The 27,745-nt window shown below is 46.8% G+C and overlaps 1 protein-coding gene across 1 annotated transcript; it reads left to right on the top strand.

The window, feature by feature from the left end:
• On the top strand, positions 1-27,745 carry C10H1orf94 (chromosome 10 C1orf94 homolog). Its single transcript, XM_084814420.1, has 6 exons — positions 1-263; positions 11,816-12,495; positions 15,937-16,097; positions 17,593-17,667; positions 25,198-25,382; positions 27,670-27,745. The coding sequence occupies exons 1-6, from the start codon at positions 1-3 to the stop codon at positions 27,743-27,745; spliced, it is 1,440 nt and encodes a 479-aa protein (XP_084670546.1).

Here is a 27,745-nt window from a genome sequence, read left to right as displayed (position 1 = left end):
ATGCTGACAAGTAGGAGCAGTCTTCAGTGTTCAGCAGTCAGTCCCAAAGGCCCCTTTCCCCTGGGCCCTTTCCCAAGACACATCTGGATCCACCACAACACTCCCCAGGACAGTCTGGATAAAGCTTGCCATGAGATCTGGAAAAGGGTTCAAGGCCTCCCTGAGGAACTCCAACCAAGGTCCTCATCACCACTTTTCCAACTTAGCTGTCACCCAGTCACATCTTCAGAGGCCCTCAGAGAAGACAGCAGCTCTCAAAAGGAGTGAGTGGTGTTTTTTCCTCCATTCCTTACATTTCCCTACAAAAAGAGAGTGAGTCTCTTTCCAAACTGATGGCCCCATAGAAGGTGTATGTAGCTGGTTGGACTTGGACTCTCGGATGAGATCAGTGATTGATCTGAAATAAAGGAGGAGTGTTTAATCCTTTTGTTTTAAAGTATAATGCTTTAAACAGCCTAGGCTGTACATGCTCCAAAGATGCTCAAGCTCATTCTGTGCGCCCCTGCCCCACTGCGGCTGTTGTGGGCAGCTGAGGACAGCCTCTTCAGATTTTGCTCAGGCGTTAGCTTTGTGCCTGGACTTGTAAGCATTCAATCAGTGAACCTAATTTGAATCCCTGAGATAGGTAAAGTAAATAATAAAGTGGAAAGGAACTCTGAGCACCTGCAGAGTTCCTATTATTATTATTATTATTATTATTATTATTATTATTATTATTATTATTGAACTTTAGGCTGCCTTTAAGGAAACTTTAGGCTGCCTTTAAGGAAACAACCCTCTCATGGCAGCTTACACATTTTAAAAACAAGTACAATAATAAAGTGACAATAATCAATCAAATTAATACATGCCAGTAATAATGTTAAACTTACAGCCCAGAAAAGACTAAGATAATTGCAGCCAAAAAACAATCAACATAAAACCCAACTCAAGAAAAAGCCAAAGAAAACAAATGGGTCTCTGTAACCATAGGGCACCCTGGGACCAGAGAGCAGTAATACATCTTGGTCAAAAGGAAGGCTCCCACCCATCTCTCATGTACTTTTTTAGAGATTTAAGTACTCCTTGCACTGCATCTGCCAGCATCAAACAAGCAAGGGCACGTGGAGAAGTATGGTTAGGGGCTGCTCCCCAAGTTTACAACTGTGTTCTTCCAAAGGTCCAAAATAGTCAAACCCCACGGGGCTTCCAAAAGTGGCGTGGGTGTGGGAGACGATATGGATTGTTTTCAACTTTGGGCTTAAATCTCCTTTGGAGCTCAATCTGACTGTGAGAGGGCTCCATTAACACATTCATGGAGAGGGAGCAGAATAAATGAGATATATTTTTCGGTATAAATATTATCTCCCTTTGACATGAACCTTCATCTTGTGATTTTGGAAGCAACCCTACAGTCCTGGAGTAGCTTCTTCTTTAAAATTTTAAAAATCAAGGTATTTATAGGGGGAAATGAAAAGAGGCATTCAGATGGAGAGAAAAGCTCCAAAGGTGATGGCTGGAAACAGCTGTTCTTCAGAAATGCCAGATCAGGCAGGGAGACACAGTGGTGCTGTGGGGCAGACTGTGGGATGCAGGTATGGGGCTCCATGGTCCTCCTGGGTGGGGGCTAGGGATGTATGGAGTTTGTTAAATCGATTGCATCTGTATTTTGTGGATTGCCAGGCGTCTTTCGTTCTGTTGTCCACTCATGGATGGAATCAGATTTGTTTGTTTGTTTTGGGGCTGTACGAGAATTTTGTTCCCATTTGCCAATGCACACTTGCACAAATCCCCCCCCCTCCAGTAATAATCAACAGCCCACCCCGGTCTGCAAGTCCATGGAATCCACGTGATTGGAAAAAGCCAGTCTGCTGTGGATCCCACAGGTTGGATTCATAGAAATCTGAACTCATCTGAATCTGTGGCAGGTTTCTCCAACCTCCCTACCCACAAGCCACACACCCAATGGACAGTGATGGCAGTGGGCCGGCGGAGGAAAGGCATCGCAAGCTGCCTGGAAAGGGAAGTGCTTTGGCGACAGCTGGCCAGCCCAGGCGGCGGCCATGCCCCATTTTAAATTAAAATAATTTCTCAAGCTGAACCAATCAGACACTGCCTTTAGGGGTGCATTAATTTTATTTTATTTATTGCATTTATATCCCGCCTTTTTTCCTCTTGCAAGGAACCCAAGGCAGCTTACATTATCCTCCTCCTCTCCATTTTATCCTCACAACAACAACCATGTGAGGTAGGTTGGGCTGAGAGTGTGTGACTGGCCCAAAGTCACCCAGTGAGTTTCCATGGCCAAGTGGGGACTAGAACCTGGATCTCCCAGCTCCCAGTCTGTCACTCTCACCACTACACTGCATGGCCATTAAGGGCATCAGAGTGGTGAGAAGCCTGCCCCCTTGCTGTTCCAGTGCCCTCATTGGCCTGGTCTGGTTGGTTCAGCTCTCAGACTTGAGGAAATACTTTGCTACCAGGCCATGTTTAAGGTTTTAGTACTAGTGTACAAAGCCCTATACTACCTGGGATGAGGATACCTGAGAGAACACCTTCTCCCTTACAAACCTGCCTAGTCACTGAGGTCATCAGAGGGTATGTTCCTGGTAGTTCAACATGAACCCATGGCCCAGCTGGAGTCCACCAGGAAAAGAGCCTTCAGAGTGGTGGCCCCCTTCCTGTGGAACTACCTGCCTTTGGAGGCATTCCTTTTGGCACCTCCTGAAGACATGGTTATTTCGAGGCCAAATTTAATAACTGTGGGTTATTAAATTTGGCCTTATTGGAATTTGTCTTTTAAAAATGGTTTAACTGTTTTAACCTGGTGTTTTATTATTATTATATCTTGCTGTTCAGTGCTCCAAAATCTTTATGTGGGGCAGTATAAAAATATTTCAAATAAATAAATAACTTTAAATTAAAATGGCACATGGCTTCAGACTCACCCCCCCCCCCATTTCTTTACCATGCACACTGGCAGGCAGAAGCCCAGCCAGAGAAGAGGGGCAAGAGAAGGAGAGTGCCACCACCAGCAGCCAACCAGGTGAACATGGTGCCTCTGGGAAGACATTTTCATAGAATCATAGGGTTGGGAGGGCCCTACAAGACCATTGAGTCCAACCCCCTTCTCAGTGCAGGAAGCCTGATTCCCAGGCGGTCTCCCATCCAAGTACTAACCAGGGCTGACCCTGCTTAGCTTCCTAGATCAGACGAGATCTTGAGAACAATTCTTAGTGGAAAGGAGGAATATAAATGAAAATTAAGCAATACACAAAAGCACAATTGGTAGGGAGGTGTCAAGAGGGAGGATGGCAAAGAGAAAGAGAGAAGGAGCAGTTCCCATTTGGATGGCATTTTCGAGGATGCGCCTGAAGTAGGAAGATTATGCTAAATGTAAACATAGCAATTAATGTGTTGGTTCGTTTGTTTGAACAGTGGGAATCAATCAGGGCTGTATGAGGTTTCTCTGCCCAGATGGATGTGGAGTGGTGGATGCATCCAGTGTAACAAGATGGCTCTCTGCCCACCCCAAGGCACATGGGGATGTCTCCAAAAATAGCGGGGAAAGAATATTTCTGTAGCTGGAAGACAGGGGCAGCGTAACCACAACAGCAACGACAGCAAATGTGGCTTGTTTGTTTTGTGTGGGGTCTTTGAGCAAAGGCAAGACACTGGTTTCTGCCAACATTTTAACGATGACATAATATAAAGGGAGGGAGGGAGAAGATGTACCAGTTACCCCGATGCTGCTTGCATGGCAGCTGATGGGGCGGGGGAATCCTAGAAGCAGGTCCAGTATCAGCGTTTGTTTGGCACCATTGAGTATGAGCAGTTGTCAGTCCAGGTACCCAGGAGAGCATAGCACCAACCCTGCTGCCGAGAGAATAAGCTGGATACAGCTGCCCAGGCCCTCTTGGCACCGGGCAAAGGAAAACCAGCAGCTGGCCAACGCTAGAGGCTGGCGCTTGCTAATTTAACTCCTCTGAACCCCCCTGGGCCCAATGTAGAATTGATCCAGGCACCAGGTCACCAGCCTTTTAGGGCCGGTGGGCACATTTGGGATTTTGAGAGAATGTCACGCACTCTCTCGCAAAATGGCTGCCGGGGGGGCTTGCCCATTCACAAAATGGCCACCATGATAGGCATGGCTGGTCACGAGAAATTCACTTGCTCCTAGGATCTGAGCTCCAGAGAAGAAAAACAGTCTTTTGAACCCCAATAATGATAGGGCTGGAGGGCAGCACTTTGTTTTGCCACATGCCAGCCCCCCCCCCCATGATTTTTTTAAAAAAAATCTTAAGAAATAAAATAAAAATCAGAAGAAGGGAACCTGGTGAGAGCCAAGATTGGTGTCTGTGGGCGCACTGATGACCATTAGGACCATGTTGGAGATCTCAGCTCCTGAGCAATGCTACATCATGGCTTCAGAGACGGGGGGGCGGGATTAAAATGGCAGGTTCCAGCAGCATTGCTTGCCATTTAGACAAGCTTTTCTGCTGCTGTGCCTGCCACTACTATCAAATTTAGGAGGGCCACCCAGGGAGGCCTCTAAAGGCCTGCCAAAACTGGCACCAGCCCTGCCCAGAAGCAGCAGCATTGCCCAGAAAAAACAGTCCCATCTTGGAGACAATATTAACTGGGCTGCCATGCAGTTGCGAGAAGAAGGTTGCAGCCAGTTAAGAAGACAGAGCCATGTCTTTTTCCAAGGGTGCCTCCAATTTAAATCCAGGAAAACTGTGCCCTTGGTAGCAAAAGTTTGGGAATGTTTGGGATTGTTTTTCAGTCCCAGTGAGAAGGGGATAAGGAGTGGGGCTTAAAGAGATTCCTGATGTTAAATTATGGTATCTCTCAGCTTTAGTGTAATGAAAAAGAATGTTGACACAGAAGCGAGCAACAGAATTTTCCTAATTCTCATCCCTTTGCGGTTGCAAAAAACCCCAAGCAATAGAAAATACCCTAGACTGAGGAAGCAAATCTTTGTTGTTTGTTCAAAAGATTCCAGAGCCCTTTCAAATTGGACTTGGAGCAACTTATTTGCATAAGTCAATATGTTAAAATAATTAAAGGCCGTCGGATCAAGTGAAAGGGCATGAGGTATAATCTTGGCCCCAAATGCTACAGCAGATGACAAATTGAACAGACACCTTCCATCCTTGGCAGGCAAGAATGCGCTGAGATCTAAAGTATGTGCATGCGGGGGTGGATGCGGCGGGAGGGGGGGACAAACAAAACCATGCCCTTTAGGGGGATGGTAATGAATCGAAGGTGTCTACAATGGATGCTTCTGCTTCTAAGGTCAGAAGAATGTAAAATGACAAGATCAAAATCCTCTTCGTTTTATGCAATGAGATTTAATCTCATGCCTCAGTGGAGGCTAGCCAGAATTTCCTCCCCCTGCCCCCCGGCACAAGTTTTGGATTATGTCGTGTCCTGTTTTCTCTCCCTCACCAATAACAGTCCCGAAATGATGTGAAATTTCTAAAGTTTTTGCAGTTTCAAAAACAACCCATCAGTCTTGCCTTAGTCACAGTAGGAGGGAACCAAACTAGGCTTGTAGATTGTCTCTCCCTCCCTTCAGAGTTTCTCAGGGCAAAACATCACGTTGCAGGAAATGTGGGGCTTCTGCTAAAAATAGTAGCCCCAAGTTGAGTTGATTTACTTGTTTAGGATATTTGTAGCCCACTTTTCAATTTCAAATAAAACTCCCAAAGTGAGTAACTGTCAGTGTCAATAATAACATTAAACAAAAAATGTACAAAACAAAATTGGGAAAGCAGCAGTTTAAACTGTTACAAAATAGGGATTTCAGGGTTTCTCCCACTTCCAGATTTTTTACATCTCAAATTCTTTCTGTCCTGTTTATGAAAAAAATGTGAATTTTTCCTAGGTTCCTATCACATAATGAAAGGAATGGAATTCTTACCCATTTGTTCTGGCCAAATCTAATAAGTAAAGTTATACTTAGCATAGAGGGGACTGTGTTGCACCTGTTGAAGATGAGGAGGAGCCTATCAGAATCAAGAGATGGCATCCCTAATTCATCACCATGAATGTGGCTGAATGTGCAGGGATTCAAATCCAGACTTTTGAGAGCGAAGCACCCAAAGCCGTCTGCCTAGATGGCTGAATAGCTTAGTTTTGCTTTGTCCCACATTCTGTTGTTGTTGTTGCTGTTGTTTTAATTTCAAGTTCTTTCCCTTCTATTTATGAAGGAATGTGTGAATTTTGGTAAGTTCTTAGATTGTAAAAACCCTTGGACCAAACAAATTCTCACCCATCCCTAGTTGAAAATCTTTAGGAACATAGGATGTCCCCACATACTGGGTCAGACTATTTGTCCCTCCAGCACCCATTATGATCTATGCAAACTGGCAGCAGCTCTCGTGGGACTCAGGGAGGGAGGGGTCTCCCTCATCACCTTCTACCTGATCTTTCTAAGTAGAAATGCCAGGTGTTCTGGGTACATCATTTCTGACTCTGTCATAACTCTAAGTCAGACTAGGCTCGGGTGACTTCATCTGCAAGATAATAATAAAAATAATAGTGATGGGACCAGGCAGGTCTCCCTGGGGAGAGAGTTCCAAAGACAAGGTGCTACCATTAAAAAGGCCTTCAACATGATGGACCCTGCTTCCCCTCCAAATGCATGGGGAACAGTTGGAGAAGGGCATCTGATGAAGATCTTAAGACTTGGGAAAGTTCTCCTTCTGCTGCTGCTCTGGAACAGGTCATACCATTTACAACATGCCCTCTTGACATGTTGCAGGGAAAGGGAAGAGTTGTGTGCCATTATAATTACTATTAACAATCACAATTCTAGCCTGCATTTCCTCCATGAAGGTCAAGTGGAGTTTCTGTACTTTACCATCACACCAACCCTTTGGGGGCTGTTAGGACAAGAGACTTGAGACATGACTTAGGCCATCCAGTAAGGCTGAGCAGCATATGGATCCCAAATATTTCCATCTCAAGTTCAAAATCCTATCCGCTGTACAACACACTGTGGTGAAACACCCCTGACTAGGCCAGGACTAACCATTACAGAAAACACAAGGTTACCACCCAAACTGGCAACCCCATGTCTCTTCCTTCCCTTTTCCCAACTAACATCTAGTATAGAAGACCTGAAACATGTTGGGCTGGTCAGTACATTTGGAATTTTGACAGATTGTGGTTTGTGCACTCACAAAATGTCTGCTGTAGGGGAGGCTTGCCCATTCATAAAATGGCTGCCATGGTGGGCATGAAGCCAGACTGGTGAGACCAAAGGAAAAGGAACTTGCCCAAGAACCTAAGGACAAGGCGGAGATGGGCTCTGAAACACAGAACCCAAATAAAAATGGTGCTGGAGGGCAGCTCTTTGCTTCGCAACATGGCAGTTTCTCAGTTAATTTTTTAAAAATAAAAAAATCTTAAGAAATAAAATAAAACGCAGCCAGGAGGTTTAATATAATAATAATAATAATAATAATAATAATAATAATAGCAAACAGAAAACAAAACAAAAAGTGGGGCACAAAAGAGAGAAAAGAAAAAGAATCATGAAACATATCCATGTATAACAATAATTTACATCATAACATAAAAAGAAAAGGAGGGGAAAAGAAAGATTTCACGGTTCCATTTTCAAATATATGCATTAATATAAGCAGTCCATATATCTAAATAAGCATCCGGATGAGATTGACAGCTGTAGGAGATACATTCAAATGTAGCAAGAGCAGTAAGGTTTTCAGTCTATTGAATGATGATAGCTCATTGAATGATAGCTCCACTTCATCGGTTGCTGCTTGCAGGGGCTGAGACTTTTGTAACAGGGCGACATCCCACGGAATCTTTTATCGTTCTAGCCTCAGTTTCCCTTGAAATGATTCAGGTTTTCCCCAAGCAGAAACCGCCACATTCTGTTTGAACGTCTGTCAGGGAAGCTAGCTTCGCACACTCCCGCCCCTGCTGAAAAAACGTCGCATCCCAGATTCCCTGCAGAGAAGGGACTAACGGTGATTCCGTTTTTAAGTTTGTTATGTAGCGACGGCCTCGTGGAGCAGTGTTCTTTGCTGCAATGCTGATCATGTGGGATGAAGCAAGCAGCTTTTGAAACTGCTTGGAGCAAAGCTGGTGACGATCAACTCTATGAGAAGTTCTGAATCCCAGGGAAAGCCACGAGACTGCTGGAGTCAGCACGGTGCTGGGATTATGGAGGACCAATGTGGGAAGGCCTGTAGTGAAATCCAGAAACCCTATCCCTGGATCGCCCCTAGGTTTAGCCCACTTCACACCCTGCACAGCCCCTTCCCAGAACAGTAGCCGGCCAGCCCCCCCCCCCCGCCGTGCTCCCTGTAATTCAATGACTGAGCATGGGTGGATCTGACTAGAGAGCCTGAGTTTACGGGGCAATACAGAGCAGGGCCATCCAGGGATATTTTCCTGCCTGCGGCAATGGACAAGATGGTACTATCCTATTCCATGTTCAGAAGCCAACTGGATTGGCAGTTCAGTCTTATGTCAGGAGAGCATCCTCTACCATGCCTGAAGGCAGCAGGCTAGCTCAGGGGGCACAGGACAGACTGTGTGAAATACATGGTTCTTGTCTTCCAAGAGAAGAGAATGGCTGGAGGGGGGGGGGGCTCAGGAGGAACAGCCAGGGTGCTGCTCCTGCTGCCCCTTCCCAGCATCTGCTGTCTGAGGCAGTTGCCTCCTTCTGCCTAATGTTAGGGCCAGCCCTGAGGCAGAGTTGGAGACCAGACTGTCCTCCTCAGCTGGGCAGATGGCTACGGAGGGCCATGGGGAAGAGTCTGAGGTGGGTAGGGGGCAGGCATGGGGCCTTGAATTAAAGCAAGAGGAGGCACATTGGGCATCTCCTGGAGTCTTCTAAAACAGCAGCTAAGGGGCCCATCAGAAAACGTTCACAGAGAGCCAGTGTGGTGGGGTGGCTGGAGTGTTGGACCGGAAGTCGGGAGATCCGAGCTCTAGTCCCCACTCAGCCATGGAAGCTCACTGGGTGACTTTGGGCCTGTCACAGACTCTCAGCCCAACCCTCCTCACAGGGTTGTTGTTGTGAAGATAAAATGGAGGAGGGGGAGGATTATGTAACCCACCTTGAGTTCCTTAAGGAGGAAAAAAGGTGTGATAGAAATGTAATCAATCAATCAATCAATCGTAGGAGGGCCGTCTCCATGACTCCCTGCAATTTGAGCTTGGGGTCAGCAACTGATGGCCCCTGGCCGAATCCCATCTCATCCATTCTATCATTTGGCCCCTCAGTCATCAACCCCAGAGCTGAAAGGGGAATATGGATGATCATGATTCAATGTTGACGATCGCATCAGACCATTTGGGGATGTACTTCAAACTTTTGCATCAGCTGCAAGATATGGGGGGCGGCAGGGGGAATCACTGACCAATCTGTTTGTCTCAGGAAACAGGCAAGTTTCAAGGAGGTTTTGAATGAAAGGGAATTGAAGATCTGTTCAAATTACAAAATAATAAAGGCTGTTCTAATGACACGCTGATGCCATAATTAGAGATAATTAAGTAATATGCAGTTTACTAAGAAATCTGGCATGATATTTATATGTATAGATAAGTACATACGAAGTGCATGTTTATAACGCCAGCTGTTCCATCCTCAGAGCTTGCGACAAAGTAAGTAAACATTTTTTTTAAAAAAAGCAAACGGCATTTATGCTGTTAATGGCAATCGGTAATGAGCGATCAAGCTGGATCGGCATTCCAGAGAAAGTTGTTGTTTGCGTTTCCAGATGGTGCCGTTCTACAAACTCTTGCCGTGGCTCTCGGGGTTTCACAAAGAGATTATAAGCAAAGAGCACTCAGTTTTTAAGATCATCGTCAGCGGCCCTTCTCCGTGAGCCCCTGCCAAAGGAAGTGAGGCGGGTGGCTACTAGGAGGAGGGCTTTTTCTGTTGTGGCACCCCGGCTCTGGAATGAGCTCCCTAGTGAGGTTCGCCTGGCGCCTACATTGTACTCCTTTCGGCGCCAGGTGAAGACCTTTTTATTTTCCCAGGCATTTTAGCTTTCTAAATTTTTATCTTTGCTGTTTTAAATCTGTATTTTAAACTCCTGCACTGCTGCTAGGTGTTATTGTGGTTGTATTGTTATATTGTGGTTTTAATGTTCTATATATTTTAAATTGTTTTATTGTGTGTTGTTTGGTTTTAATTTTTGTGAACCGCCCAGAGAGCTTTGGCTATTGGGCGGCATAGAAATGAAATAAATAAATAAATAAATAAATAAATAAATAAATAAAATAGTTGGACCTCTTTTGTGGCACACCGCCTGACTCCCTTGCTTGAATCATTCTTTGGTCTCCATTCTGCAATGCCCCTTCATTCTGACTGCAAACTCATTCCCCATCGCCCTTCATTTTGTATATAACCAAATAAGGTTGGAGCCCTTCAGTACTAGCATACATTGGGGTGTGGTGAAGAGAAAATGGCAGACCTCTTGAGCCCAGCAGGAAATGATGCTTCTGAGCATGCTCGCCTGTCTGGGTAGTGATCTGTAGTGCTGCCAGGTATCCTGCCCCCCTCCAATTAGGGGTGGGGAGACTGGCAGGGAGGGGTCTGTTGTCTAGGTTTGTCAAGAATTCCTGGAGAGTTAGTCACAAAACCCCTCAAGGATTTTCCAGGGTTTGCAAAGAGCGATGGATGGCAAACCCCAAAGAATTCTTGAGGCACGCTGCTGCTGCTGCTGGTAGTGGTGGTAGGGTTATGTGTTTACTCCTTCTTTCTACACCCATATTCCTTTAGTTTATGGAAAATCAGGAGCATTAAGAGTTCTACAAAAGCCCTGTTTGGGCCAGCAGCTCTTCACTGGCAGGCTTCCCGCTTAGCAGCACTTCCTGGAATGCCCATGCGACCACATGAGGCCCACAAATGACTCAAAACAAAGTAACAGAAATATTAGGCAGAGCATTAGGAGGGTTTTTTTTTAAGCTACGGTGCTGCTCTTTCTTATATTATAGGAAGCTGAATCAGACCACTGAATCAGACCACTGAATCAGAATCAGAATCAGAATTCAGAATCAGAATCAGTGATTCTGAATCAGAATCAGAATCACTGAATCAGACCACTGAATCAGACCACTGAATCAGAATCAGAATCAGAATTCAGAATCAGAATCAGTGATTCTGAATCAGAATCAGAATCACTGAATCAGACCACTGAATCAGACCACTGAATCAGAATCAGAATTCAGAATCAGAATCAGTGATTCTGAATCAGAATCAGAATCACTGAATCAGACCACTGAATCAGACCACTGAATCAGAATCAGAATCAGAATCAGTGATTCTGAATCAGAATCAGAATCACTGAATCAGACCACTGAATCAGACCACTGAATCAGAATCAGAATTCAGAATCAGAATCAGAATCAGAATCAGTGATTCTGAATCAGAATCAGAATCACTGAATCAGACCACTGAATCAGACCACTGAATCAGAATCAGAATCAGAATCAGTGATTCTGAATCAGAATCAGAATCACTGAATCAGACCACTGCTGCATCAGTATCGTCGATCTTGACTGGCTGCAGCATTCCAGGTTTTCATACAAGGGTCTTTCTCATCTCAACCTGGAGATGCTGGGGACTGGAACTGGGACCTTTTGCATGAAAAGCATGTGCTGTACCACTGAGCTTCAGTCCTTCCCCTTATCTGATTTGTACAATTTGTTTCATTTTATGTTGGTATTCGACATGGTTTGAATTGGATTTGCTGTCTGCCTTGAGGGTCTGCATTGCTGGAAATGCTGGATAAAAAAAAGCCTGAATACATGCATACATACAATTTAACTGTTCTTTTTCATGTAGATCTTTGGAACCCAGCATGGGCAAAGATGAAATATCACTGCTGGTTGAGCAAGAATATTTGAGCCTCACCCAAGAGAATGCAACTGAGCTAGAGATGCAAAGATCCGAAGAGGACAAGGTGCCCCCAGCTGCTCCATATAAAGTCCCAACTAACAACAATCTCACTGTGACCTCCGATGGAGACCAGACGTTAGATGAGAGGGATGCGATGGAAAACGTCTACAGAGCACTCACTGGAAACAAAAGGGAGGTGAAACTTAGGTCTATCTGTGATGTCCAGCTGTCCACCAAGTCCACTGTCACAGGCATCTTGCTCCCTGCAAAATTAATCTACAAGAATGCCAAGAGTACAGAAAGCGGAAACAGTAACACTATGGCTTCCAACACTCAGATCGCCAAACTCTTAGCACAGTTCCCACTCAAACGCATTGAGGTCGCCAAAGCTCTGGACAACAAGATGGTAGCTGAAGAAACCAAGTTGATCAAGGACCTGCTGCAAAACAATGTGTTTGGACCTTCATCCCACAAAGACAACATCATGAGGCCGCCCCCCATAATGACAGTGACAGAAAGTCAAGGGTCTGGGCAAAAGAAGCAACTCCCCGTATTTGCCAAAATCTGCTCAAAAACTGAACCTGAAGTGGTTGCTGATGGGATCTGTCAAAATCATGGTAAGGGTGGTGGGCTAACCAGAGATATTGATTTGAGAATGTTGAAAGAAAGGAATCCAAAGGGTGTGAGGAAAGAGAAGTGTTCCTCCCTCTCTCATAATACAAGGAGAAATAATCATTTAATGCAACTTTCCCCAACCTAGGACCCTCCAGATATCTTGGACTGCAACTCCCCTAATCCCCCCAGCCAGCATAGCATAATCCCCCATAGCTGGCTGGGGGATTATTGGAGCTGTAGTCCAACACATTTGGAGGGTCCTAGGTTGGGGAAGGTTTAATGAAACAGATCAACAGAGGTTCAGGACAGACAAAAAGGAGTCCTTCTTTACACGGAGTCATTTACAGAATTTGCCTCCACAAGATATAGTGGTGGGCACTAGCTGAGAGATGGCTTTAAAAGGGGATTAGGAAAAATTCACGGAGAAGGAGATGAGTTCTATCAAGGGCTACTAGTGATGGCAATGTGGAGCCCCCAAGCTCAGAGGCAGAATGCCACAGAATAGCATTTGCCCTACTTGTGGGCTTCCTGGAGGCACCTGGCTGGCTACTGTGGGAAACAAGAAGTTGGATGAGATTGACTTTTGGTCTGATCTATCTGGGCTCTTCTAATGTTGTTCTGCCAGGTGCTGGTTAAAAAACCACAACCAGGGTAGGGATGTTAGAGAATTCCACCACGGACTCCAGTGAGGCCGGATTCTAAAGACTCCCCCCAGAGTCTGTGGTGGAGTGGAGCAATCCCCCCCTCGAAATTGTCCTGGGATGGACCCTACCCGGTGTTGGTCATCCGGTCCGTCTGGCATCCGCTGCCCCTGGTCTGCGGCCGTGAATGGCTGCCCCGGTCTGCAGCTGCCATTTGTATCTCTGTGTTAGCCGTGATAGGCTACATAACTATATATGTAGCCTATCACGGCTAACGCAGGGATGCAAATGGCGGCTGCTATGCCATTTGCGTCCCTGCGTTAGCTGTGATATTTATGCAGCCTATCATGAAAAGAGCAGGGACGCAAATGGCGTCATGGCCGCCATTTGCTTCCCTGCTCTTTGCCGTGATAGGCTACGTTAATATATACGTAGCCTATCACGGCTAATGTAGGGATGCAAATAGCGGCCACTATGGTGGCTGCCATTTGCAGCTGCAGCCCGGCAGTGGACGGAAGTCCGGCTGCGGGCGGGCCCGGCCGGTGGCTCCACAGACTCACCGTGGAGCGGAGCCGGCCAGGGAGGATTCCAGGGGGAGGGACGGATCACCCCCTGGATGCCCTGGATGGAATGGGGTAAATAATTCGTACACCCCTAAACCAAAGGCATCAAGTGAGAAAAGTCCTGGGATGAAGGGCAGGTCCTCTTTCCCTCAGCATCCCAGGCAGGTATCAGTTTATATTGCAATCAAATGTCATAGGAAGAATTACGGGCCCTAGGAAGAACCAGTTGCACATCCTTGGTCAGCACTTGGTTTAATGGGAGGGTCAGTTTGAGCAGGTGGGTTTCAACTGTAGGCAGGAAAGGCAGAGCCAGAGTTGAGTAATATGGACAGGGTCAGAGACTAGGGATTACAACAGCCATCCCTGTTGGCTGGGAATGATGGGAGTTGCAGTCCAGCACATCTGGAGGGCATCAGGTTAGGGAAGGCTGGATCAGAGGAGTCCCTCTCTTCCATTCCTTGTATTGTTCCTTTGGTAAAGTGTATGCTTTGCTGCAAAGGCTTCCAGGGTCAGTCCCCAGCATCTCCAGATAAGGCTGGGAAAGAGCCATGTCTGAAACCCTGGAGAGCCACTTCCAGTCAGTATAGACCAGAGGTGGGGAACCTCAAGCCCCAGGGCCTAGTCTGGCCCTCCTGGGCCAAATTTAGACCTCTAAGGTTCTCCTAAAGCTTCGTTGACCCTATTCCAAGCTCTACTTCTTGGTTTATTTCCTATCCAGCCTCGCAATGCACTTTGATCCTGACCATCTGTGACCTAGTCTGGACTCATGCTGTGCTTGGCCAGTACACCCCTGCAGACTCCAAACTGGAATAGACAGTGTGAACGGCCAGGACCAAAAGGGCAGGCTGTTTTCTGCTTGGCTGGAGAGGATTTACTTTTTGCTTTGCCTCTAAGCCTATCCATCAGGCTCCACCCTGAAGCACCGAGCAGATCCAGGCTGTTCTGCTGATCTTCCAGGCACTGACATGTTCCCCCAGCAAGCTCTACCCCTGCTGTAGACATACACCAGGCCAGGGTAGGACAATGGGCTGTCTGTGGCTGGAGCCATCCCATTCCACTTATTCAGAGATAAGTCTGGGCTCAGGGTGTGTGAATCTGTCAGTCTAGCTTTCTCCTGCATTTTAATTTTTTTTTAATCTCAAGTTCTTTCTCTCCCATATATGAAGAACTTTGTGAATGTTGGTAAATTCTTATCCACAAAATAACTGAAATGAAATTCTCACCCAGCGGGGCCTACCAAATTCAAGAGGGGCTGCTGTTCCCAGCATGGAGAGGGCCACGTTGTACCTGCCTGCCATGAAGCTGTTAAAGATGAGGAGCCTGTCAGAAAAAAGGCACACCTAAGTCAGCACTAACATGATCGAATACACAAAGATTCAAATGCAGGCTTTCAGGGGCAAAGCATTCAGAGCCCTGGGCCTGGGTGGACGAATCCGTCCGTTTCAGTTTCTCCCACTTTCCAACTTTTAAAATCTCAGATTTGTTTTGACCTGAGAATGGAGAACATTGTGAGTTCTGGTAACTTCTTATCAAAATCTGAGTCAAAATTCTTGCCCATTCAGGGCATCCCTTGTTCCTAGGCTAGCCCCCTGGAAACCTAGTGTGTGTGTGTGGGAGAGGGAGAGGGAGGCCATGGTTTGCATGATCTCAGCTGGGGGGAAAAACCACAGTGGCTTATTTCCCTGCCACACATGCTGATCATGAGGCAGGGCAGTTTAGAATAGTTACCCTCAGCACCATGGCTTGTTTTGTCATGCGAACCCAGCCAAGGTGGCTTGTTGCCATGGGGAACAAGCCACCCAGAACCCAGGCTGTTGTAGGGTTCTGGATGGCTTGTTACCCATGGCAACAAGCCACCCTGGCTGGGTTTGCATGACAAGACAAGCCACACTGCTGAGGGTAATTATGCTAATCCCCCTGCCACATGACTGGCACATGCAGGGCTAATTAGTCCTGCTGCGATTGTGCAAACCAGGTCAGTGTTTTGTACTCATTAGAGGGTCTGGGCTTAAACCAGGAAGAGCGGTTCAACACTGTGCTTCCTTACTGGCTGCTTTTGGGACACTCGCTGTCTCTTGCTCTAAACTACCTCACAAGATTCCTGTCCTGTGTGGATAAAGGGTGGTGGGTAGAGGCTGCCGTGAGTATTTTGGAGAAAGGACAGGATTAAAACAATGATGTAAGTGTATGTAAGAACTCTGATGTCCTTGTGTATAACCATGCCTTGTATTTTTCACAGCCACGTCAGCGGCCGTTGATAAGAACAACCTTAAATACAGTGGGAATGTGTTCACCCCACGATTTCCCACGACCTCAACAACCACCTCATTAAAACAGCCGATGTGGCTGAGCCTGAACTACCCTCCGCCTCCTGTTTTTCCAAACCACTCGAGCTTCCCTCAGTATCAGGTAATGATGACATGAGCCCTTCTCGATGAGGTGCGGAAAGATCTCTGAAACGGATCTATGAACAGAGCACCCTCAGGCTGGGAGAAATGGAGAAGATGCTGCTGTGCTCAGTGGGGGCTGGTTGAAGAGCTCCTTTCGAGTTCTGGCTGGTTCTGACTGAAGCCCAGAATGGATTCACAGCCCCACCGAAATGGGAGCCACCAGCCTCCACTGGCCTAGGATGCTACACACCTGTAAAATACAGGGCAGATGTCCAGGGTGCAGCAGTTTGGGAACCCTAGCAATTTCAGCAACAACAATCATAACCATTTCTATTACTACATGTACAAGCAATGGCTTTCTACATACTTACTGATGCCCCCCCCCACACATTTAAAAGTCAACATGACTTGAGAAACAGAAGTCTCCCATGTTTGTTTAATATTCCACATACTTACTTATTTAGAAATATTTCTAAGCCACCTTTAAGGGTGGCACCCTCTGAAGGCAGCATACAAGATAAAAAGACAGGACAGATAAAACAAACAAACAAACAAATATGCATTCCACAGAAGTTCCATAAAAACAGTGATTACCAATAAGAAATAAACGAATCCCAATATTACTAATAAAAAACCTCAGCTCAAGACAGAAGGGGAAGGCCAGCGAAAACAGGTGAGTCTTCAGAACTTTCCAGCAGACCTACAAAGAAGAGGCCTGATGAATCTCCAATGGAAGCTGATTCCGAAGGTGCAAAAATAATAAACACACACACACACACACACCCTTTAATACATTTAATTTTAGATCAATTGGACTTGATTAATCAGCAAGTAAAATTTCAGCTGGTAGAACTGCAAGTAAATGGCACACTGTTAATCTTTTGAGGCTGGTGTGGTTCTAGTGTGATTGGGTGCAATCCTATGCATATTTAGATAGAAAAATGTCCTAGAATTCCCAGGATTCCTCAGCCAGCATGGCTGGCTGGGGAATGCTGGGAGTTATAGGACCTTTTTTCTGTCTATACATGCATAGGATTGTGCCCTTAATGTCATAGGGAATGAAAAAGAAATGATTAAAGATGCCTTTTCTCTCTAACAAGTAGTAGCTTCTGTTTATTAAGTTGTGTCATCTTATTCCTACTTCAGTGTCTTTGCAAAGCAGTGTGTTTATTTCTTTAGTGATCCTTTTGAATCTTCATGTTGCCTCTGTTTTTAATTTTCATTTTAAAATAAAATAAAATTCCATGGGGGTGGGAGGGGGAGGAAAGCACCTGTCTTGAGGGATTTGGTAGTGTGCAAATTTGTTTAAATAGGTTTGATTAGTAAATTAAAAGGAAAAGAATGATTTGTCCCTCAACATAAGATATGATAGTGAGGTTTTCAGAACAGCAGGTAGGGTCTGAACACAGATCACCATCTGGATGAAGTTCAGTGAATAGGTCTAAAATGTATTCATTAATAATAAAAGTTCCAGGTCCACAGTAGTCAATTCCTGCCTTCTGTATTTTTCATAGAGTTTGTATCAGCAAAGAGCACGGATCCCATACCAGCAGACGTTACACCCTCAGCTGGGATGCTATTCCAGACAGGTATGGCATCAGTTCCCAGCATCACCTGCAGCATGAATTGGTGGAAAGAAGAGTCAGTTTGGGTTGAGAAATCTGGCTTTGGCTCGGCTCTTAGTGGCTTTGAGCAAGTTCCTCTCTCTCAGCCTCCATTTCCCATCTGTAAAGCCAGAATTAACGTTCAGACAGCAACCCAAGAGGGACATTGTGGAGAAAAAGCCAAAAACAGAGATCGGAAAGCAAGGTTTGAAAGTGCTATAGTAGTAGCCATTGCATCTGCAGTTGCCAACTGGAAGCTCGTAGGACAGTTTGGGCCGAAAGCAATTCTGGAGGAAACCAGAGGGACCTGCAACAAAAGTTTGCAGTGTATCCTCAGCTCCTAACTTAAGTTAGCCCTAACTGTTCAGGGTTCTTGCCACCTTAACTGTTCAGGGTTCTCGCCACCCCAACTGTTCAGGGTTCTCGCCACCCCAACTGTTCAGGGTTCTCGCCACCCCAACTGTTCAGGGTTCTCGCCACCCCAACTGTTCAGGCTTCTCGCCACCTTAAGTGTTCAGGGTTCTCGCCACCCAGGCGCGCAGCCCAACCCCACCCCTCTTAGTTTTCTATTTTTCTTTTCCAGCTGACACCCAACATCGCATTGCTACTGAGCATGCTCAGACCTCACTGGGCAGGGTTTTTTTAGGGGGAGGGGTTGCCCCCTTTGTTGTTGTTTTGAAACTTTTGCAAACTTCTAGGTTCCCTCTGACCCCACCCCCATGAATGTTAATGCTTCCCCCTTGTTCTCATTTGCCCCAGGGCCGGCCTTACCATTAGGTAGGGTGGACACTTGTGAATTACCAAAAAACAGGAAATGCATCACCAAAGGAGAGGACACTGTTTTCCATCACATTTGCAGATGCATTTGCAGAGGCAAATTTAGAAATAATTGCTATCCTTTACGTAGAAAGGATAGTCCATCTCACTATAGTGTGGAAGACTGTGCCAGGGGACTGGTGTGCCTACCTGTTCAGTCTGCTGTCTGGTTGCTGTTGATGGGCAATGTCAAGGCCCAGCTCTTTCTTCAGATGGTTCTGTATCAGTAAATTGGACTTGGACTGGGCAGCTCTTCAAATAGAGCCCTGTCCTTTGTAAAAGAAGACACATGGCATCCCTACTAGGGATGGCAGGGGAGTCTGAAAAGGGGGTGGAGTCCCCTGGGCTCCCCCTGTCTGGCCTCTCAGACCCCGCTCACTGAGCTCTGGGGTGCTGATGGACCTGGCTGCCAAGCACCGCGGAGCTCAGCAAGCGGCTGGGAGCACCACAACAACCTAGCGCTCTCAACCTGGCCTCCTTGAGGGGATGCCAGAGTGAGAGCTCCGGGGGCTGGCTGCATTGGGACCCGCCCTACCTCCACTGGCTGTCAAAGGCTTCCTTAACAGCCACTGTGGGGAGGAAGGGTCTTGGCAGCACCCCAGCGCTCACACCCTGCCTTCCTCAAGAGGAGGCCAGGGCGAGAGTGCTGGGGGCTGGCCATGCCGAGGACTCGGCAGTCAAGCCCTTGTGTGCATAAAGCCCAAGGGCTTGAGTGCTGGAGTCCTTGGTGCAGAGAAGAGGAGCAGCTTGCTCGGTTTGGCCACTGGGCAGAGTGAGTAGGGAGGCTTGATGAGCAGGTCCAGGCCACGTGAGCTTGTTGAGCTCCCCCCACCCCAGATGGAGGTGGGTCTGTCCATCCCTAATCCCTACCACTAGGCCTTGTGAAGCACTTGCTTCAGGCAACTGATTTGGGGTGTCAGCAAATATTTATTTATTTAATTATTATTATGTGTTTACTACCAGAGAGAGACACTTCTCTCTCTCTCTCTCTCTCTCCCTCCTTGTCTCAGCTACTAAAATAATTCAGCCACCCTTGCTCACTATGCACTTTGACTTGGCTAGGAGGCAGTGGACCATATTTCCTCTCCTGCCTCAGGCATCCAAAAATGTCTTTGGCCAGCTGTGCAGTGGCCCCATTTTGGTTTCAAATCAGCCAGCACTCACCACTTGAGTTTGCTATTAGAAGGAGTGATTAAAGGAATCCCTAGATGCATTAACACAGATTCTCAGAGTTAGGACGGTAGAGGTTCCGTGCATCTCCATGACCTGTGATGATTTGTAGCCACTGTCCCCTCTGTCTCTGATCCAGCTACTGTAAACTGTAGGTCTGATGGGTAGAAAGATACCACTCCTCTTCCTATACGGTGCCTTGCAGGTTGCTCACACAGAACACATGGCCAGAAGCCATAATGACAGAATTACAAGTGGGGATCTGCAACAAAGTGTTGCAGTGTATCCCCAGATCATGACACAAGTGCTTCTGTTAAGGACTCCAGCCAGCTTGGAACACGAGACTTGTAGTGCTGTTTGGGGTTGCCCAAAAGAGAAGGCTTCAAGATAAAGAAAAAGGACATATTTTTCCTTGCTCACTCCCCTGAAAACTTCCACTGCTATGTTATATAATACGAAAGCGCTTGGATGCACGGCTGGCTACCTGCCCTGACTCCTGAATCCAAGCACTTTACTGCTATCTAGTGTGCATCTGTGTGGGTGTATGGAGTGGAGTGGAGTAAGGTGAGGGGAATGGTCTGAATTAGGGCTGTGCAGGGACCCCCCAATCTGACTCAGAAGCTGCTTTGTGGCTTCGGAGGCAGGCCTGATTCGGCTCAGGCTGATTCAAGGGGGCTGACCTGACTTGGCCCTGTACCCCAGCTCCTCACCTGGGCTGCTGCCTCCACCGCCACCTCCTCCTCCACCATGGCTGCTGTCACCGCCAGCTCCAGAGCCCTGGACTCATGCTGGCTCTTTTTTGGTGCCATTTTTAAAATGGCAGTTCCTTGCAACAAGATCCGGCACACGTCCAGGGCTCAGAAGTTGGCGGTGGCAGGCGGTGGCGATGACAGCAGTGGCAGCAGTGATAGTGGCGGCGGAGGTGGCGACAGAGGCAGTGGCAACGGAGACGACAGAAATGGCGACTCCTATGAGTCACCTTGGGTAAGGAACTGGAGGCGCTGGCACGGCTGGGCCAGGGCGCCGAAGCTCCGAAGCGCACCGAGTGCTTTGAAGAGCCCCCAACCTGAAGCTCTGGGTCACTTCATGCCCCCTCCGCTTTGCCTCGGAAGGAGCCTGAAATGGCCCGAAGTGGCCCGCTTTGACTCGGGGTTTGGGCCTCAGGCCAAAGCAGTGCACAGCCCTAGTCTGACCTCATAGCATGCATTGCTTGTCTCAAATCCCCCTTTACACTGTTACATGCTGAAGCAGGCTGGTTCCCTCCCCCATCAATTTTCCTTTCTTTTTCCAACTCAGAACCTCAAACTCAACAACCTCCAACATTGCACAGGTACTGGGAGCTCACAGGTCCTTCTGGTTGTTGTTTTTTTAATCATTTTTAAAATATCTTTTAAAGTACACGTTTATTTTATTTCTGCATACCCAGGGATTGAAGTCCCCTGACTATGCAGAAATTAGGGATGTGTGAATCTGGAAAAATTGAGGTCACTGAAGTTCTCTGAATTCCATTCTGAAGCTCATTCAGACTTGAATCCACATCAGATTGCAAGCTCGTTTTCATTTTTTCTTTTGCCTGAAAATCAGTGCATATTTTCATGCGTACTTTTCCAAATGTACACATCAATTGTGCACATCTTTGAAATGCATGCATTCTACTCCCATGGATGAAAGCATATTTGTGCAAATTTTTCAGAAGTATGAATTTTTTCATCCACGCTTTTCAGATGTAGGCATGCTGTCGAACATGTTTCTTTTTTGTCCACAAATCACATTGCAAGCTTGGAAATATACAGACTTCGACTGCAGACTTCATCCAAGTTCTTCTTCGGTTGGAAAGTACGAACTGGGTAAATTGAGAGCCAGTGTGGTGTAGTGGCTAGAGTGTTGGACTGGGAGCCAGGAGATCTGGGTTCTAGTCCCCACTCAGCCATGGAAGCTCACTGGGTGACTTTGGGCCAGCCACAGATGGTCAGCCCAACCTACCTCACAGGGGTGTTGTTGTGTGGATAAAATGGAGGGGAGAAGGATAATGTAAGCCGCTTTGGGTTCCTTGCAAGAGGAAAAAAGGCAGGATATAAATGCAAGAAAGAAAGAAAAAAAGAAAGAAAAAAAGAAAGAAAGAAAGAGTGATGAACAATGAATTGAAACAAATTTCTCATACAACCTTAGCAAAAACCTCAACCTTCTTTTTGAGTTGCCCTCTTTCACTTCCAAACTGATCAGCACAGGACCAGCCAACATTGGTATTATAGGGAACAGTAGCATAAATTATAAATTTGATGAGCTTAAGGAAAACACCCACATCTTCTTCTGGTTTTTTGCATCATCTTAGACAGATGGGCTTTCGAAGAGTGCCCATATAGCCTCCTGAACTGAAACAAGAGCGTCTATTTTAAGTTCCTTCAAGAAGGATGGGGAATTCAATGGATGGACCACGATAAGATGAACTGTGGCAGTAAAAGGCATAGGACAGGAGTTGGCACTGCTTTGCTATCCCCAAGAAAGACATGGTGTGGCCTTGGTCTCCCAACTGTCAATGCTGGAGATTAGTTTGGCCCAAATGAAAGCTCAAGAATGGAGGCTTCTAAATTATTGGGAGTGCGGGGGGAAATAAAATATATTAATAAGGCAAGGAAATAAAGCATGGCCAGCTTGGGAAGATGGATTTTGTTCGCAAGAAAGGGGATGCATTTTATAAGATGTGTGGAATATTGTGCCACACATAGGGTGAAAGAGCAGGGATTGCAAAATGTTTTGCAAAACTTAAGAGCCAGATAGATTTTTGAGGAGCTAACCTGGAGGGAGAGCCCTATATGGGTGTCACTGAGATGAGTCAGAATACAACTCATCTGAATTTCTCCCTGGATTTTGGAGCTCCAAATTATCTCTGTGTGTTTTTTTCTGAGATGGAAACAATATGTTGGGAATTCTCCATTGTGCCATTTTTTAATTTTGTACAGTGCATGGTGGAATGGAAGAAGGAAAATCCCAGGAGATGAGACATCCTGTTGTTGCTGGTGCATTTTGTCCTCTTCCCCTCCCCCAGGCAGTGCATGGGACTGTTTGTGGTAGGGATGTACGAAAGTCACTTACCTTTTCTAAGGGTGACATTCGCGGTGGGGGGAGGCACTCCGTACCTCCCCCCGAAATCCTACCCCAACTGGCTCCACTCTGTGGAGACTCTGCGGAGCTGCCGGCCGGGTGCATCCTCACAGCAGGTCTGCGGACGCAAATGGCAGCCGGCATAGTGGCCACCATTTGCGTCCTTTGCTGAGCCATGATAGGCTACATAAATATTTACGTAGCTTAACAAGGCTCAGTGAAGGGACGCAAATGCCATAGCAGCCGCCATTTGCGTCCCTGCTTTTGCCGTGATAGGCTACTTAAATATTTACGTAGCCTATCACGGCAAAAGCAGGGATGCAAATGGCGGCCGCTGTGCCATTTGCATCCCTGCTCTGAGCCATGATAGGCTACATAGATACTTACGTGGTCTATCACGGCTTGCCAGGGAAGCAAATGGTGGCCGGTGTAGCGGCTGCCATTTGCGGCTGCAGCCCGGCAGTGGCTGGAGCTGCCGGAGCTGCCACTGCTGCCAGAGCCACCGGAGCTGCCGCCACCGCCGGTGGAGCCGCAGCTAGATAGGCTCTGTTTAGTGGGGCTTTTGCGGGGTGGTGGGGCGGATTGCTCCATTCTGCCATGGATTCCGAGGGGGGGGGCAAATTCACTGGAATGCGGCCTCCCTGGGATCTGTGGCGGAATTCTCTAACATCCCTAGTTTGTGGGGTGGGGATCCTGTGGCCCTCCAGATGTTGCTGGACCTCAATTCCCATCAGCCCCAGCCAGCATGATCAATGTTCAGGGGTGATGGAAGTTGTAGTCCAGTAACATCTGAAGGGCCACAGGCTGCCCATGCCTGGAGTAGAGGAATATATGGGAATGAACAATTGAGATCTAAGGGCCAAACTAGATGAGATACCATTTTCATGCCATGAGCAATTGTGTGAACAAGTTGTTTTTAAAAATAAGTAACAGGTGATAAAGAGCAGACCACATGACCCATATTGCTCTATCTTCCAACCCCTCCCCATCCCTCCCCACCCCAGCATCTGTTACCTGAGGTGGCAGCCTCACTTGCCTAACGGTAGGGCCAGCCCTGAGTGGGAGGGTGCTATTGTACTCATGTCCTGCGCTGGACTTCCCAGAGGCATCTGGCTGGCCACTGCGCTAACAGAATACTGCACTAAGCCTTTGGTCTGATTGAGCAGGGCTCTTTTTGGGCATTTGGGTTAAAAAATAGGCCATTTTGAACTTCCCCAAAGTTCTTTTGCCCTAAGCAGCTTCATCGCTTTCATGCATAGATAAACCATGGAATTTGCTACCACAAGACATAATGATGGCCACCAATTTGGATAGCTTTAAAAGGTGATTAGTAGGGATGTGAGAACACATCTAAGGCCTTAGGCCTCAATCAAGCTATTAGTAGTTGTAGAGTGGCTTAGATTTATAATGCTCTCTGCCTTTGGTCAGAGGGCTGCTGTTTTCCCTTAACCGGCCTCCTGACGTTGCCCGATATGTCAAAAGGGTGAGAAGTAGCTCCAAGAACATTCCTCGCTCATGAGGAGAATGCCTTATCACTGATGAGCCTGAGAAGCAAAGTTTGTTTACCCCAAAGCTGCAGGTGGCTGTGCTTGAGAACCAAGTGCTGTTAGTTTATGCTGGGAATGAACGCGAGGGGCGCGTGCTGCTGAAACGCTGCTTATTGCTAACCTGCAGAATATAAGACCAATTGTACCCAGTGGCTCGGGGTTCAGAGAAGCTGTCTGATCCAACCATTGGGTACGCCTGTGTGCTGTAAGTTACTCAATAAAGTCTCCTTGTAAGCAAACTTTTGAGTGTGATGTATCACGATCTTGGCACTTCTAACCTAAGAGTTCAATGCCCACGGCCGGGGCAATACAACATCCCAGCTCGGGTTCTCTGGGCACCCGCCGAGCTCCCCCCCTACTCGCTGGCCCTATGGTCTGCACTCGAGCCCCCCTCCATGCTTGGCAAGCAGCCCACAACCTACCTGGGCCTGTTCGTCTCTGTTCCAATCGCCATGTTTTTAAAAAAAACATGGCGATCAGCAGCACTTGCTCATAGACTTATACGCAAAAAGCACTGTGAATCGTCCATATACTCTAGTTTTGCAGCACTATTTTGCCTATAAGTCTATGTGTCCTGGTGGTCTGAAAGATTTGCAGACTGAAACGGGCGCCCACGCCATCCCTAGTGGTTAGATAAATTTATGGAGGATAAAGCTATCAATGGCTACTAGTCCTAATGACTATGTACTACCTCCGGTATCAGAGGCAGTATCACTATGTGCACCAGTTACTGGGGAACATGGGCGGGAGGATGCTGTTGCACTTTCTGTGGGCAGCTGGCTGGCCATTGTGAACATAATACTGGTCTAGATGGACCCTTGGTCTGTCCCAGCATGGGTCTTCTTATGTTCTTATTCCTTTTTTTCTCCCTTTTCCGTAGGTAACTCCTTACAACCCTCAGCAAATTTTCCGTTCGCCTTACACATCTGTGCTCAGCTATATCCCCCTGGTTCAGCCTGGCTACTCTTACCAGCAGAGGAACCCGACTAAGCCATCTAGCAGTGTACGAGATCCTCCAGCAATGGCAGGTGATGGGCCTCAGTATCCATTTTCTCCTTCCTATGGGTAAGTGTGCTTGGTCTTGCCAGTGTCCAGGTGCAGGTTAGGCATTGGTGGAAGCCAGTTTCTATTGGGATGCTTTTGTTTTCTGCATTTCAGGATTTACCCATTTTTGGGTGGGGTGGGAAAGTCCTAAAATAGGGAGAAGGGGGATTGGTGCAAATAATTCATGCCATTTCAGGGGGAGGGAGCTTACAATTAAGAAGGTGAGATTCTTCCCTTCAAAAACATTTGGGGAGAAGGAAGAGGGCTTACAATGGAGGCAGGAAGGGTTTTTACTTTGGTTTGGATGGCCTTGGTAGGGGTAACTTTTAACAGTTTCATCTCTCCCAGAAGCTTCAGTGGCATGGCAGCAACAGAACAGAGTTCTGGCAGCTGTTGTCACCATAGTTTCCCTCCCAGAATTCCTCTGGGAAGGACAGTCGGAAATGAAAAGATGGACGGAATTGCAGATGCTGGAACAGTCATCCCCCGTTCATCCCTCCAAATAGGCTGGTGAACTGGGAGCGGCTGTTCTGTCCTAAACAGGGTGGATGGGTTAGTGAGGAACCCGTATGGAATGATTTGACTTTTCTGGATGAGAGGATGAGTGCCTAAAGCAGGAGTGGGCAACTTTTTTTCTGTTGGGGGCTGCATTCCCTCATGGGTAATCTGTTGTGGGGGGCACATGGTGGTGGTAGGAAGGGCCGAAGGCAGCAGTGGGCTGAGCCAGAGGCAAAAGTGGGTGGTCACTGCCACTGCCAAGTGGGATGTCAGGGAAGAGACAGATTGCTCTTGCCAGAGGTCTGAACTGTTCACACGCACAGGGCTGTTGAAATTAGACTGAGACCTGCCCATCCCTGTCCTAAAGGGCTATAATATTTTACATTTCCATAATTCTGAGCCCAGACATTTTTATGGCTAAATATTTAGTGCAGCCCTACTGTTACATAGGTCTCTCTAATCAGTTTACTAAGGCTACCATATTCTTTCTCAAATGGGGCTTCTGTCTCTTTACGAACTCTATGGAAGGGTTGTTGGTACAATTTTGTTTCCCCATCCCCGCAAACTTTGGTGGGAGACACCACGCCTATGTCAGGTTTGGGGAGCCTGTGTCCCACTAGATGTTGCTGGACTCCCAGCTGGCCCCAGCCCCAGCTAGTTTGACCAATGGTCAGGGATGATTTATTTATTTAGTTATTGCATTTATATCCCTCCTTTTTCCTCCAAGTAACCCAAAGCAGTGTACGTAATCCTCCTCCTCTCCTTTTTATCCTCGCAACAACAACCCTGTGAGGTGGGTTGGGCTGAGAGTCTGTGACTGGCCCACAGTCACCCAGTGAGCTTCCATGGCTGAGTGGGGACTAGAACCCGGATCTCCCGACTCCCAGTCCAGCACTCTAGCCACTACACCACACTGGCTCTTGATGGGCGTTCTAGTCTGACAGCATCTGCATGGTCAGTAGTTCCCCATCATTGATGGATGGCATGTCTGGATTTCCTAGATTTGTTAAAGGAATGGAACCTTTCCTAACAAAGTTGTGCTCTCACATCCCAAAATATTTCCCTGTTTGGGACTTTTACTCCTTCAATTTTTTTTTGTCATGTGCCATCCCAAAGTTTCATTTCTCTTAAAAGCTAAAATCATCTCTGTTAATACTCCCTTTCTTTCCCCTACGTCTGGGACTCCTTTCTAACCTAACTTCTCCCTAGGGATATCAGAGAAATCTGCAAGAGATTCAAATGAGATCAGATTTCTGTGAATTCGACCCACGGATTCTGCAGCGGACAGGCATTTTTGAGTTGTGTAGATTCCATGGATTTGTGGACCATTAAAAAAAAAAACTTCCTGGAATTGTATGCAAATTTAGTCATAGAAAAATGCAATAAATTTAAAAGGACTGACCAAAAATGCACATTTTCACCAATAGGCTAAAATGTGAAAATGCATATTTTGGGAAGATTTATGCATTTTTGGAAGTGGACATTTGCACAAATACACATTTGTGCAACTGGACACTTTCCAACGCAAATGCAAGTTTGGGAAATTGAGATAACCCCAATTCCATCAACAATGAGTGGATGATGGAATGAAAGAGACCTGACGATCTGTGAAATACGGATGGAAAGGATTGAGCAAAACCCATACATCCCTACTTCTACCCTTGATTATGGGTGGTCTGGCCCACACTGACAACAACTCTTAGAGGGGCAGGCAGCTGCACACAAGCCCTTCCTCTGCATAGACTGTCCCTGTCATAATAATTTTGCTAGTTGTTCAATAATACTGAGTTCAATCTCTTCATTTTCTCAGGTTCACATCCACCACTGCTGGGCCTGTAAGGACCAACCCTTATTTTTCTTCCAATGGAGGCAGCAACAGTTTTTAA

This window comes from Heloderma suspectum, chromosome 10 (assembly GCF_057233095.1).
Source record: "Heloderma suspectum isolate Gila_16-S chromosome 10, 16-S_ref, whole genome shotgun sequence".
Classification (NCBI taxonomy): Eukaryota; Metazoa; Chordata; class Lepidosauria; order Squamata; family Helodermatidae; genus Heloderma; species Heloderma suspectum.
Note: the sequence above shows the minus strand (reverse complement) of the source record. Positions and strands in the feature narration are given on the sequence as shown.

Excerpts from the sequence above, each read along its gene's own strand:
- C10H1orf94 (XM_084814420.1), top strand. The coding sequence starts at position 1 with ATGCTGACAAGTAGGAGCAGTCTTCAGTGTTCAGCAGTCAGTCCCAAA. Across the intron at positions 16,098-17,592 it reads CGAGCTTCCCTCAGTATCAG|AGTTTGTATCAGCAAAGAGC; the intron begins GTAATGATGACA and ends TATTTTTCATAG. Across the intron at positions 17,668-25,197 it reads TGGGATGCTATTCCAGACAG|GTAACTCCTTACAACCCTCA; the intron begins GTATGGCATCAG and ends CCTTTTCCGTAG.